This window comes from Apium graveolens, chromosome 2 (assembly GCF_009905375.1).
Source record: "Apium graveolens cultivar Ventura chromosome 2, ASM990537v1, whole genome shotgun sequence".
Lineage (NCBI taxonomy): Eukaryota > Viridiplantae > Streptophyta > Magnoliopsida > Apiales > Apiaceae > Apium > Apium graveolens.
The window spans coordinates 238248961-238262455 of record NC_133648.1 but is presented as its reverse complement, the minus strand read 5'-3'; the positions used below and the strand labels follow the sequence as shown (position 1 = coordinate 238262455).

At 35.2% G+C, this 13495-nt stretch overlaps 2 protein-coding genes across 2 annotated transcripts; both read right to left on the bottom strand.

Moving 5' to 3' along the window:
- Nucleotides 1-5440: 5440 nt before the first annotated feature.
- Nucleotides 5441-6915, bottom strand: LOC141698085 (uncharacterized). Its single transcript, XM_074502697.1, has 7 exons — nt 6720-6915; nt 6531-6627; nt 6288-6424; nt 6136-6193; nt 5907-6033; nt 5654-5808; nt 5441-5555 (listed from the first exon to the last, which is right to left on the bottom strand). Exons 1-7 carry the CDS (start codon nt 6913-6915, stop codon nt 5441-5443), a joined length of 885 nt encoding a protein of 294 aa, XP_074358798.1.
- Nucleotides 6916-6942: 27 nt separating this feature from the next.
- LOC141698074 (uncharacterized) lies at nt 6943-12139 on the bottom strand. Its single transcript, XM_074502685.1, has 13 exons — nt 11773-12139; nt 11089-11547; nt 10950-10979; nt 10727-10853; nt 10341-10644; nt 10009-10199; nt 9617-9948; nt 9146-9511; nt 8946-9064; nt 8799-8861; nt 8319-8561; nt 7108-7269; nt 6943-7008 (listed from the first exon to the last, which is right to left on the bottom strand). The coding sequence occupies exons 1-13, from the start codon at nt 12137-12139 to the stop codon at nt 6943-6945; spliced, it is 2829 nt and encodes a 942-aa protein (XP_074358786.1).
- Nucleotides 12140-13495: the final 1356 nt, after the last annotated feature.

Sequence of the window (13495 nt, the reverse complement as noted above, 5' to 3'; positions counted from 1 at the left end):
TTTCTTCTTGAAATGGGAAAGTCAACTTCTAATTTTTGTGTTTTATGATATTTGCTTGGTTGCTTCTCCTTTTTGGCCTTGGAAAATGTTTTAGCTTTTTACCATGGTAAATTTTACATGGCCCAAAATCAACCAACAAAACAAAACCCCTTGTCATGCTTATGTCATCTTGCACATGTCATAATGCTTCCACTTGTCCACACCTTGTTGGTTTGATGACATCATCATCCCTAACCTCCTTGATTAACTCCTAATTGCTTGCCTAATGACCGCTGATCTGTTATACGGTTCGCTTAACTTTCATTTTCGTTTATCGTTTGAGGGATCATACCCGGGATCTTATTACTTAGGTTTCTTTAACCTTTCTCAATACATTATATTCCTTTCATGATCCTCTCTTATAATCCTTGAATTTAAATCCTTTTTATTCTGTTACCTTATACTCAATTCTTTCTGTATCTGGTAGATTTTCGGGAAAAATCAAAGTGTTCGGAATTGGATTCTGACGATCTTTACATACACTTATATACCATATAGAGTACTAATAAAATCTCAGAATATCCATAACAGAACCCCTACATAGTGTGGCATGAAAAGTTTTCTCATTCAGCAAAAACACTATTCATAAGGGTTTCAAAAATTTCCAAAAATTGGGGTTATTACTACATGATTCACACATCACTTCCAAATTCTCCATCTTTAACTCCATTAGAGAAGCCAAAAATCCAAGCAAGTGAGCATCATCTTTTAGATGATTTGTTGGCTCACTTGCCAATTCTTTCTGAGTCTACTGAGACATCTGTGCCCAATTTTTATCTATCTGCATAGATTCTAAAATAGTCTCCACTCCAAACTCATTCATTTCTTCTATCCCTGTGGATCTTGTTCATCCGTCGAGTAGTGATTGTATCCCAACTGATGTGCCTAACAGCAGTCATCCGTCGGATAGCCAAACTACTATCCCGATAGATTTTCCTCATCCATCGGTACTCTCTGCACAACTTCGAATTCCAACAATTATCACAAGTGCAGATGACCTAGTAGTAGTACAATCACTCTTAGGACTGAGGGCAGGGTGTGAATTGAGTGAGAGGCTGGGTTGCTCCCAGGAAAAAGGAGAGGAAATGAGTGAACCAATGCAGACCATTTCTTCAGGTCTAACAAAAGTGAGTGAGAGGAGTCCCACCTTAGATGGTGAAGGTGAGGGTGTGAGGGTGAGAAGCCAAGGGGAGCCCTTGATACAAGAATAGAGAGATCATGAGAGAAATGCAGGTACAGGAGAAATAAGGTTGGAAATTATTGTTAGTGAGTCATGAATGCCAATGATGCAGACAGAGAGAAACTATCTCAGCATGATCAAGATGTCATAGATTCCATCTCTTTGGATACTGAGGCATTTACTCATCCTGTTCCAACATATCAACTTTTGGCTGGACAGGGCAATGAAAATACGGAAAAGATGCTGAACTTGGTGCATACTACTCAGTCAATGCAAAGAGCTAAGGATGCCATCACAACCATGCCACCTAGAGCTGGTAATGATGTTGACTATGGTACTGGTGAGTCTGTAGATTTCTTTGGAGATGATGGTGATAGTGAAGAGCTCATGGACATAGGGGGAGAAGCAGGCCCTAGCTCTAGATCAAACATTCCTTCTTGGGTGTTCTCTAAAGAATGTGATGAGCATCATTTTAAGATAACTCTTTTTTCATATCATCCAACAGACACACAATGCTCTTCAGGCCACTACCAATGCTAGCAGCAAGCAGCTTCTACAGGCACATCTTAACTCACTACAACTACATCAAATCCAAGTTCTTCAACATAACCAAGATGTCACTTCCATCAAGATAGAGATTGACCAAGTAAAAAAAGATGTCTCTGAAAGATTGGATGCTAAAATTCCAGAAGCAACAATGCTTGACATTAAAAGACAGCTAAAGAAGAATTCTAATCTTGCCACTAAAGTGGATTCCTTGGATACAAGGCTGACTGCAATGGAAGCCTCTCTAACAGCTATTCATCTTCATCAAGCACAACAAACTCAGTTACTGTAAAAGCTGGTGGTTGCACAAACCTCCACCTCCACTCTACTTAATGATAACAAAAGGGGGAGAAAGAATTAATAATTCAAGTCAGTCAAGCAGAGCCAACAAGTGAGGGGGAGCATGTGATAAATGTTCAGATCAGTCAAGTAATTGTTCCAGAAATTACTCTATCAAAGCCACCAGTATTGGACAATATTGATCTGATCCAAATAGCAGCTGCTAAACTTGATTCAAAGACAAATCCAAAGATGCTTGATGTTGCAGCTGTTGAGAGGGAACTAGATAAGAAATTGAAGAAGATTGATGCAGCTATTCAGGAGAAATTTGGTCAGCTACAGAAGCCAGACAAGACTTTTCATCACCACTCTCAAGTTAAACAACTCTCAGTGCATGAAATGAGTCTGGGCAACTTGGAAAAAGTCCAAACATCATGCATCAAATCTCCAAAAGCAAATCTAATCTTGAAGCATAAAAGAAACTACCCAAAGTTCACAGATAAAAATCTTGTGGATATTGTGTTTGAGACACCTAGGCCAGATGAGAAGAAGCTATTGGTTAGGTCAATTACATTTTACAAAGATCCAACTGATTCAGCACTTAAAAGAAGGATTACCAAAATCTACAGAAATGGTAAGGAAATCTGTGTGGTGGTTGGACATCCTCAGTTTGTAGAAGCTAAGAAGGAAGAGAAGGAAAGAATTAGGCAAGAAAAGAAGCAGGCTTCCTTAGATGCTAAAAAGCTCAAACAAAAGAAGGAGCAAGCTGCTATCTTCGCCAAACTTCAAGTTGTGAAGACTACAACTGAGATCTCTGCACAACTATCTGTGATTGCTGAACCTCAAGTTCGGAAAATGCAATAGGAACCACAACAGAAAAAAAGATTCAGATACAAGCTCCATTCCAAAAGAAAATTGGACTTTAGTGATGAGGAAATGGAAGACTACATTCCCAAAAAGTCTACAACTTCAACTCAGACATTCAAGCCCTCAGTGGTACATGAAGAATTCAAGGTGGATCCAACTAAGAACTTTCATGGTGAGCCTATCATTCCCAAGGATGAGCCACTAGACTGGGAAAGTCTGCCAATTCCTGAGTTCAACTTACCTGTATTCAACAAGCCAAATAAGACAAAGATAAGAGCTACCAAGAAAAGCAAGCTTGTAACTCTCAGAACCAAGACCCTAACCAAATCTAAATCTGCAGTCAACAAGGAAGATCTATTACATATATGTGACATCAAGGAGTTTTCAGATTTAAACCTCTACTTGGATGAACTGGTAGAAGAGGAATTGATGCTCACAGACATCTTCTTGAAAGATTGGTGTTTAAGTACAAGGCATGGAAAGAAATCACATGGCCTCTTCACATGATTCTAGAAGAAAGCCAATCTGTACTAATAAAGATCTACTCATCTTTCAAAAAGAACTTTGGATTCAATGTGACTGCAAGGAGATTGGTTCTGAAGAAGATTGAAGAGCTAAGGAGTAATAAAGCCAAAGATGCACTTTCAAAAATTCTATCAATTCCTTTCACTGGGAAGAGAGTGCATTTGAGGCCTTATTGGCTGATGGAATTCATGGATGATAAGGGAGTTAAAAGATTCTTTAGACTGGATGACCAATTGAGTATCTCTAGCAATGAGACTCTATTGGAAATGCAAGAAATGCTGGATCTATCTGAAGCTGATGAACTTGAATTCCACAAACAACTCCAGAATCAAATAGAGGAAAATAACAGGAAGCTTGGGAAGAAATTCAGACAATCAAGGAAATAGGACTATCTGCTCAGACTAGAGGAGCACCTTGATAATGATTGTGAGAACTCTTTGTACACTTTGCTTTGTTCAATTTTTAGTAAATCTTGTAGCATTTATCAGTTTTATCTACTACTTCTTAATATGTATTTTTAGGGTGTTTTGTTATCATCAAGTTTCTCTTAATTTATGGCTACAATTCCAGTAGAAATAAATTGGGGGAGATTGTCAGGAATATGTTGTGAACTTGATGATAAGTCAAATAAAACACCTTAGTAGATTTAACATAGTGTATTTTATAGCACTCAACGGATGATCTAATATAGTCCCGACGGATGACAGATTAACATCCATCGAGTGAGTAGCTTATGTAACAAATAAGTTTTGTAGCATATTTATGCAAGCAATATTGTGTAGATTCTGTAGGAGTATACGAGTCATGTTGACTACTAGTGGATATGCAGAATAAGGTGACTAATTGTAAATATAAGATGTCTTGTACTTCTGTATAAATGAAATGTAGTCAAGTGACATAAAAGGCTCCCGACGGATGGTTCACAAAGGTTCCCGACGGATGACAAACATAGTCCCGACGGATGATCAAATTCAAATAGTTGTTGACAGTGACAACACAGTCACATGCGTTGGGTGTTTGCAAAAGGAATGTGGCAGCCTGTTAAGCAGGAATTTGAGAACAAAGAAGCATTACCATTTCCATGCAATTGTGAAGATATTCAAAGATGCTGGAATAGAGTAGTAAAACAGCATGAAGATAGACTAGATATGTTTTGTCTTATTATCTTGTTTTATTATTATGTAAACTTGGTGATATATAAACCAAGTGTAGCGAGTAGAACAATTAACTAAGCAAGCCTATTTTCAGATAAACATATCAAGCTGCATTCTGTAAGCATTTCTCTGTAGTTTAATTGTTCAAACTTGTAAGCAGCTGTGAGCTACTCAAAGCTTCACAGAGTGCTCAATAAACTTTCAAATCCACCAGAAAGTTTTAAAAGCCTGTGTTTTTATTACTTAGTGCTTTGATCTCTATCATTCTTTTATTCCGCATAATTGCTAATCAAACACGGTTATATTTATCAAGTTAGAACATTCTTTAAACTTCAAAAACTATCCAGAATTATATTCAACCCCCCTTCTGTAATTCTTGTTGTATTGTTGGGGAATAACAATCTTCTTACTGACGGATTTGCAAGATCCTGGGGTCTTTGAACTCTCAACCTGATCAAATGACTATAATACAAATGTTTAGTCAATAATGTTTAATTATATTCCAAAATATGCAATAACAGTAATTTATGAAAAAAATCTCATACCTCTGACAAATCAAGGGTAGGGAAATCAACATGATTGGATGATACAGAATTTGACATGGCATACATGTTTGAATCATACATGTCTTGGGCTTTGATGATAAAATTTTCAGAAACATCTTTGGCTCCATGAACTTCAACAACAACAGTAATTTCTTTCCCGTCCATGTCGTGTAGAAATGCAGGAAACACTTAAGCAGCTACCTCTTCCTGTTTTGGTAATTAAGTCATAAAAATAATTGGTCTGTATTGCAAACAATTTATAATCTGGAAACAAATTTTAAAAATGTAATTGATTGAACATTTGTTTACTTCAAATAAAGATGTGAAGCGGAGCATCCTATGAGCCGTTTCACAACACGGTCCATGAGAAGAATGCTCCATGAGAACAATTGATCCATAACAACAGCCTTTACACTGAATCTATGAGTGAAAAAAATTATTAAATAATTCAACATTTCATAATCCAAAGAAATTGTACAAACCAAATGTTTAATATATTATTTCCTATTTGTCAATACCTTTTTTCAGCAACTGGAAAAGTGCGATTACATTTATCGCATTTAAATCTATTCCCAACTTCAACAACTTCTAAATGACATTTGCTACATGAATATGAAAACCAAGGATGTCCTTCCTTTAACTTAGAAATTGTGAAACCACAATACAATTTCTTCTGCAATTGATAATTTTGAGGATAATGTTATAAATGAAAAGTATATTGCATATAATTCAAAGATAATGCTCTAAAACTTCTGTCGAAAATGAATTAACCTCAACACTGCCAGCAACATTGTCAATTAATTTTTTCAAATTTATAAACTCATAAGGAGAGGCCAATGTTAATGCATAGCTATTATCCGCATCATCCCTCGATAGCTTGTAGCCTTTAAGTTCAAGCCTACACATTATATGATGTACATATGATATGCAATCTTGACAAAATATGGAAATGGAGTAAAAGTTTATAAGATTGTAGCTGTTTCTCATCTCAAGTACACACTCATCATCAAGATTGAAGTACACTTTCGAGGATGCCAAACTGCTGATTTGAAGCGTATCTAAAGTTTTAAAGCAATAAGTATCTTACATAAAATGTAATTTAATATAACCGTGTGTAACCTTACTGACAAATTAGTATATAGCATAAAATACTAAAGATCAAAGCGTTGTATGTTCCTAGATTTGCGCTTGTCAGGATTACAATAACATTTTCCTCATGGTTATATTCCTCATATTGATCACTGACAACTTTCGCCATATCTCCCCATATATCAACCCTGTGTTTATTGCTATAATGTAATCAAGTAAACATTTAATTATTTATAGAGTAAGGTCCTAAAATTGATAGCGACGTAAAAATTAATAAAAAATTGTATGCTGAATTAAAAGAATAACCTTGCATCACAAATTTTGAATCGAACAATATCCCTATCTCCAAATTTAGTGGGTATTTTGCTTACTTTAATAAAGTCTTCAACAACTCCAATTATATCTACAATATATAAACACATGGATTGCAGTCAAAACTTTTATAAGAATTTTTAATACGAATAATACTAAGCCAAATATGAAAGAGGAAGTAACCTATAGCAAATTCTGGATTCTCTTTGGGACCATATTTTCTGGATTCATCCATCAAATTACCCAAATCCATAAATTCAAATTTGTATTTTGGAATCATAAAATAATTGGTGCATGGTTGGAAAGTGATAGCATTTGTAAATCTTATAGATGTGTCTGTAGAAACAGGCTTTAAATTCCCAGAAGCATCCCTAACCATAAACGCCTTAATAATATAAACAGCTCCTCAAACAATATTCTTCCCAATCAGTTTCCAAGTATTAGCAGAAGCAAATGCATAAATATGAGTATTCTGCACATAGTATAAAGTGGCAAAGTATAATTTTATATACCCATTCTAAAAATATAAACATAATCAATATAAAACGAAATCAACAGATTAGGTAGTTACATCATCATCAAGAAGAATGAGATTCCAGGCTTTCGTTATTCCTGATTTAGAAGACACAATAGGCCACATTCTTGTAACTCTTGCCTTGATCTTCCAATCTGACCTAGTTTTGTCAAGACTTAAAATGTGTTCAAACATGAGGGCTTCCATCTCTGCAAGATTCTGTGAAAACAATTTGTAATTTAAATTAAATAGAATGATCAATTATTAGAATTTAAAAGTCACGACTCATGAGAGAGCTTACATGTTCTGTTCTTAATGAAGGTACTGAACTTAAAATATCACACCGACGTGGTAGTCTTTTTGTAGTCCATTACCCTACATTAACGGGAATGATAATTGATGACATGTTTTTGAATGAAGTGCACGACAAACATATACTGCAGACTTGATCTTTCCCTTTTAATAAGTGACATAAGGCCTGTAAAGGGATAATCCAATCAGCCTTTAACCGAATCATAAACATATCCTTTGATTAGATGGATTATTATTTGATACGATGTAGATCAATATGATTGGATCAACATCAAGTTAGTTAGATGGATTAGTGGGAACTAATTATACGGTTTTGTTATATACATGCCATTCTTTTTTATTCTTTTTTAATACTATAAATTATTTTTCCAAACGAAACTCAATGACATAAAATTATAATAATAAAAACACATTCAACTGTTAAACAAATCACATACCACGAAATAAGGAATTCAAGTACAAAATATTCATGGTCAAACAATTACAATAAGTTAGTTAAAACAAATATGATCACAATTTAGGAAGGTTGTAGAAAAGTTCTTCAAACACGACATTTGATGTAATATTTGTGCTTTTCCCATTATCGTCATCAATAAGAATATGTAGTCCTTCTGGAGATGTAATACGGGATATTGCAACGTATAACTGACCATGAGAGAATACGATCCGAGGAAGATACAATCCAACTGTGTCCAATGATTGACCTTGGCTCTTATTCATAGTCATGGCAAAACACATTTGGAGAAGAAATTGTGTTCTTTTAAATTCAAATGGCCAATTCGTGTCTGTTAAGACCATATCGATTCTTGGAATTAGATGTTTCGTACCAACTTGAGATCCCCAGAGAATTTGACATTCTAAACTATTTTTTTTCATCCAGTAACTATCATCCTTGTACCATTGCATAGACCCATAATCTGATTTAAATTCCTCATCCACATAACAACAGCTCAAACCTTAACTTTCAACTCATGTTTAGGCATACATGGCATATTTATGGAGTTCAGATACTCAACTGGAAATGACGAATCAAAGTCATTATCATCAACGCCTATGTCTTTAATTGAATTTTGGCTGAGATAAGTATGCACATTACCCAGAACTCTTTCAAGAATCTGCGCATTGACGTCATCAACTACAATGTTTGTTGGAGTCAAAATGGATCTCGATCTCAGATACTCCTGTGAATGCATATTATTCTGAAAATATGTATATATTATGTCAATTAGGGTTTTTATGGGACTTTTTAAGGGATTCTTGACAACATATTCATCAGGAACTACAAACTCAGTTTCAACATCTACACGGTGAGTATCAATGCATTCAACTCTTCTATCTCCAATCTCAAGTTGCCATTTACTAAAGTCAACTATTAGTTAATTTCTAGCTTCAGAATTACCTGAATGTAATCTCATGTTTTGACTGAGAAGAAAGACCTTGCAAGATTTCCAAAGCCGGGATTTGTTAAATGATGCATTCACAATTTCAGCCCTTCCAGCCTTAAGCAAAACAGGTAATATATGTCAAAAATCGCCACCAAAAATAACTGTAATACCACTAAAGGGTCTTTTTCATAGTTCTACATCAACGACAACCATTATGTCTCGCAAGCTTCTGTCCACGGCTTCAAATGCATAGCGATGCTGCATTGGAGCTTCATCTGATATTATAAGACTTATGTGTTGCATCAACTCTGCAATGTCTGTACCATGTTTTATTCCAGCAATAGAACTCTAATATAATTTAAGCGGTATTTTAAACCAAGAATGAGCTGTTTGGCCACCAGGAAGAAGTGTAGCAGCAATTTCAGAGCCTGCAACAGGAAGACCAATCTTTCCTTTTGATCGAAAATGTGAACAAAGAGTTTGCCAATGGAACATTTTACCACATCCACCGCTCCCGTAAACAAAAAACATTCCATCTTTATTTTTTTCTACATTATCAACAACTGCATTATATACATCCAGCTGCCTTGAGTTCAGATTTTTATGAGCTTTTTCGTGATTAAGTCTCAATTCTTCTTTATTGTAGCTAGTTTCCTCAACAATGAGACGATTGACAAAACTGTGGAAAAATCGTTCGTCAGGAAATGGCATCATATGAAAATCTCTTAAGGACTTACCAACATCATTTAATAACTTTTCAATCTCTGCACAATAAAAACAAGGGTAAATGTTCCGACATCTAATTAAAAACAATAAAAGTAATACTACAAAGTAACAGACGTATCATGTATTTAATACTGATCAGACACCTGCTAAAGCATAGTTCAGGATTTCATACTCGGACAATGTTAAATGAATGTTATCTGAAATCTTGCACCTAATATGAAGAACATCGTCTGACAATGCTGGCCAGTGTTTTTCCCATAGTGCAAGCGGATCAGACACAGAACAATTTGCCAGTATGTTAACAAACATAGCCCAAATTTGGGTTGGCATAGCTGAGAATGCATTTTCTTCCAAAGCATCATGCCACTGCTTGTCATTATTTAACAGACCAAGAACATCACATGCTTTCTTAAATGTATCATATGTAGTTCCATCAATAGTTCGCAGCTGAGTGAAAGATAAAGCACCTTTATATCTAAGTAACAACATTTGAAGATAAAATAATTCACCGGTTGTTGCATGAACCTATGCTAACCTCCCAACCACATCACCTCTTTTTCTAAGCTTCCATTTAGCAGTTTTCTTTATCCATATAAAATGGGTTGGAAAGTCAGAATACATAAAATTTTGAGCTTTTAGAAATTCACTGTTACCTACAAACCAAGCCTTTAGTTTATTTTTTTTGGAAGTCACGTTATTGCACACATTCTCCAAATCTGCAGAACTCTGAAAATTCAAGTACTTATGACCGGGAAAATGTATTGGTAAGCGTTCAACACTTGGGGAATGATGGTGAATGTCAAACCCAAAAATCCTCCATGATGCCTCAGATGCACAAACCTATCTACCATCAAGAAAATTCTTTACCTCATCCAAATTCTTCACAGATCTTGCAGTTTGTTCATTCCCTGATTTGTTACTTTTCTTCTTCAACAACATTGTAGCAGTGTCATGACCCTTCAAACAGTACTTGAAGAGATATTTCAACGATCTTGAATTGTTGCAAATTTCCAGATTTATATGACACTGAAACCGCAACATAAGATCTCGATTGTATGGAACTACATATTGATTGTCAAGGTTGATCCCTTTTTTGTTGATAACTCTACCAGTGTTACGCATCCGATAAACAGGAAAACCACAATCCTCAAAATAGGTATTAACATTAAATCTGCAAAAAAAATTACATGCATCGATATTAATAATAAAATAGACTTATTACGGAATATATGTATCATTCTATTTATTCACACCTCTTTGGGGAATGAAGCATACATTTTCCTTTCACCATACATGCAGATGTGTATAATTCTTTACCACAGGGTCCATGCATCATGTAGTTTTTAACAGCTTCATATGCTATTGGATCAGAATTCTTATCTGGTATTTCAGTAGAAACCAACTAGTCAACCTTTTCAATAGAATTAGGTCTGCTTTTAGGGCTCAGCCAGATTAGCATATGCACGTGTGGCAAACCACGATTCTGGAATTCAATTACATGCATAACTGTGCAAAACATAAGTAAAGAAAAAATACGTCATTAAATCTATGCATGTGTAGATATGATTCAAAAAATTAAATGTAAAATTATCGGTGTCCAATAAAATAAATTTACCTCCTATACACTTTCCAAAGTAGTTCTTCTTTTTAATCAAATCTAATAGCTGATCAAGCTTCAGTTTAAACACACGAGAAACAATATTCGGTGCATCAACAGGATCAACATTGGGCAACAATTTAAGTATTTCTTGTATCTCTGGCCACTTTGAGTTGCAAGTCATGGTGAGAAATAAGGATGGATGACCAATTGCACGACATATCGCCAAGGAATCCTTAAAGTATTGAGACATGTATCGTTGAGATCCAGTGAATAAAGCAGGCAGTGTAACAGCTTTTCCAACATGCATTGGATCATGATCTCCTTTACTGAGAGCATCACGTACAGAATTATACAAATCAGCACGGATGGTAGTTTGATGCGTTGAAATCCATTCTAATCTATATTGTTCAATGGAAGCAAACTGATCCACAACGTATTGTTGCCACAAACGTCCGACAAGGTGTGGCGTTAAACCTGAAATTAATGACATGATGGTGAGAATATACACTAATTCATTACGTATTTTATATTCTAATCACATTGCATACTTCTAAAAAATACCTTTAGAAGTGCGTGTTATAATCTTGTAACAATAATACTCTCTTAGTGAAATATGTCACCTCTGTGTTGAGTCATGATCAAGATCTTCATAATCTAAATTCTCTATTTCAGAGTATTTATTGCTTATTAGAGGTATACGTTTATGATACCCCTCGGTTCCCCAAGGAAACAGTAGTGGATATTGCAACTGCATGAAATGTGGATATGTTTTATATATCCTCTTCAATCCTTCTTGTTTGAAATTCACAACCGTGTCTCGAAAACCACCGGTATCCGTATCATCACTAACAATGGAAGCACCAACTTCATCAGATGGAGTAATATGGTTTGGTCTCCCGCTAGAAGATTGAGATGATATGAGGACTAAATTAAACTCATCCAGATCTTCATTTTCAAACCGATTCCGAGCCATGCGAAAAGCTTTGACTAACTCATTGTTCTTGTCTAACATACTTAAAAGTTCCTCGACAATATCTGGATCAACATTGTTAAAAGTACCTCCCATTACATTAATTTTATTCTTAACCTCGTTCTACGTGTCATATATGTAGAGCTAGCAAAATTTGGGGCAAGATCCATCCAGCAGTACTAAACTCCCAACCAAATGATAGTTTTGACCTTATAAACGAAAACAATATGGTGAGCTACCTCTGTTTATTGAGTTATCAATCTTACCACCGGTGGAAGTGAATTGGAACATGCAGTTGTACACTCTTATGTACTGTTTAAAATGCCTCGATTTCTCACCACCAAGTAACAAAGAAGCTAGTGGTTCTGGTGGCGGTTTTTTTTGGAAAATGTATCTGACCATTCCGACAGCACATAGAAAATGTGGGCTCTTTACACGGACATGATTTATTATTACGCTCTTCGTTCCATATAGTAGAACCACATTTATTGCATAACTTTGACGGAGGACCAAGATCCATATATCCACGCCACAAATTATGATTCAATATCACACCATCCAGGTCATCATGGTACATATTATCAATTCCAACATCTGATTCACTGGACTCTGAATTTTCAATTTCAACCACATTTTTCAAAATCTGAAATCAAATTCCTCTTCTCAGGAGATGCTTGACATTTATTCTTTTCTGCACTGTTTCTTAGCTTTGGTTCATGGGGATTATGACAACTTCTACGTAAATGAGACGTCCCAGGTTGGCTCATTCGCCCATGTTTGAAGATGGGATTAGAGTTTGAAGATGCGTCACCGCTATTCACAGAGGACATACCAAGTCCTTTACGTTTCACAGCTGTATAGTAAACAAATACTTGAGTACACATCTCCTTTGTTGAAGAAAGTGGGATTAATCAATTACATTCTGTAAAGTTTTAAAAAGTTAGAAAATAACATATTCTAAAAAAAACGTACTCATGGCATTTGTATAAGTCTTCTCAATATTAGGACCACGTACTTTACATTTCTTTTCTGCAACAAAATACAACAATGGAAATTAATTGTTTTCCCATCAAAACAAACATAAAATCTTACAATTTTATTAATAGGTAACGCACACATGGTACTGTTCATATCTGAAGGCATGGAAGATGGTTTTGTGTTCTTCACCGCTACACTGTTATTTTCTACACCTGTAATTCCCGAGAAAGATGATTGATGAACAAAAATAAAATAAAATACAGAGTTATTAATATACATTGTTAGTAATGGAAGAAACTGATTAGGGGCAATAATGAAATAGGAAATCATAACAAATTATTTAAAAAAGAATTATTAAAAGACAACATACAGATGGGGTTTGTAAAAATCTTCTCAATATTGCGACCACGTATTCTACGTTTCACGGCTGCAACCAATAACACAATGTAATGTTAAACATATAGCAAAGGCAAC

What these genes read in the sequence shown, in the direction of transcription:
- LOC141698085 (XM_074502697.1), bottom strand. Translation starts at nt 6,915, where the DNA reads ATGGTTAGGGATGCTTCTGGGAATTTAAAGCCTGTTTCTACAGACACA. An exon ending in ATACAACGCTTTGATCTTTA is followed by an intron (nt 6,194 to 6,287) that starts GTATTTTATGCT and finishes TTAAAACTTTAG; the next exon opens with ATACGCTTCAAATCAGCAGT. An exon ending in ATGTTGCTGGCAGTGTTGAG is followed by an intron (nt 5,809 to 5,906) that starts GTTAATTCATTT and finishes TATCAATTGCAG; the next exon opens with AAGAAATTGTATTGTGGTTT.
- LOC141698074 (XM_074502685.1), bottom strand. Translation starts at nt 12,139, where the DNA reads ATGGGAGGTACTTTTAACAATGTTGATCCAGATATTGTCGAGGAACTT. An exon ending in CTTTGGAAAGTGTATAGGAG is followed by an intron (nt 10,980 to 11,088) that starts GTAAATTTATTT and finishes TGTTTTGCACAG; the next exon opens with TTATGCATGTAATTGAATTC. An exon ending in ATGCTTCATTCCCCAAAGAG is followed by an intron (nt 10,645 to 10,726) that starts GTGTGAATAAAT and finishes TTTTTTTTGCAG; the next exon opens with ATTTAATGTTAATACCTATT.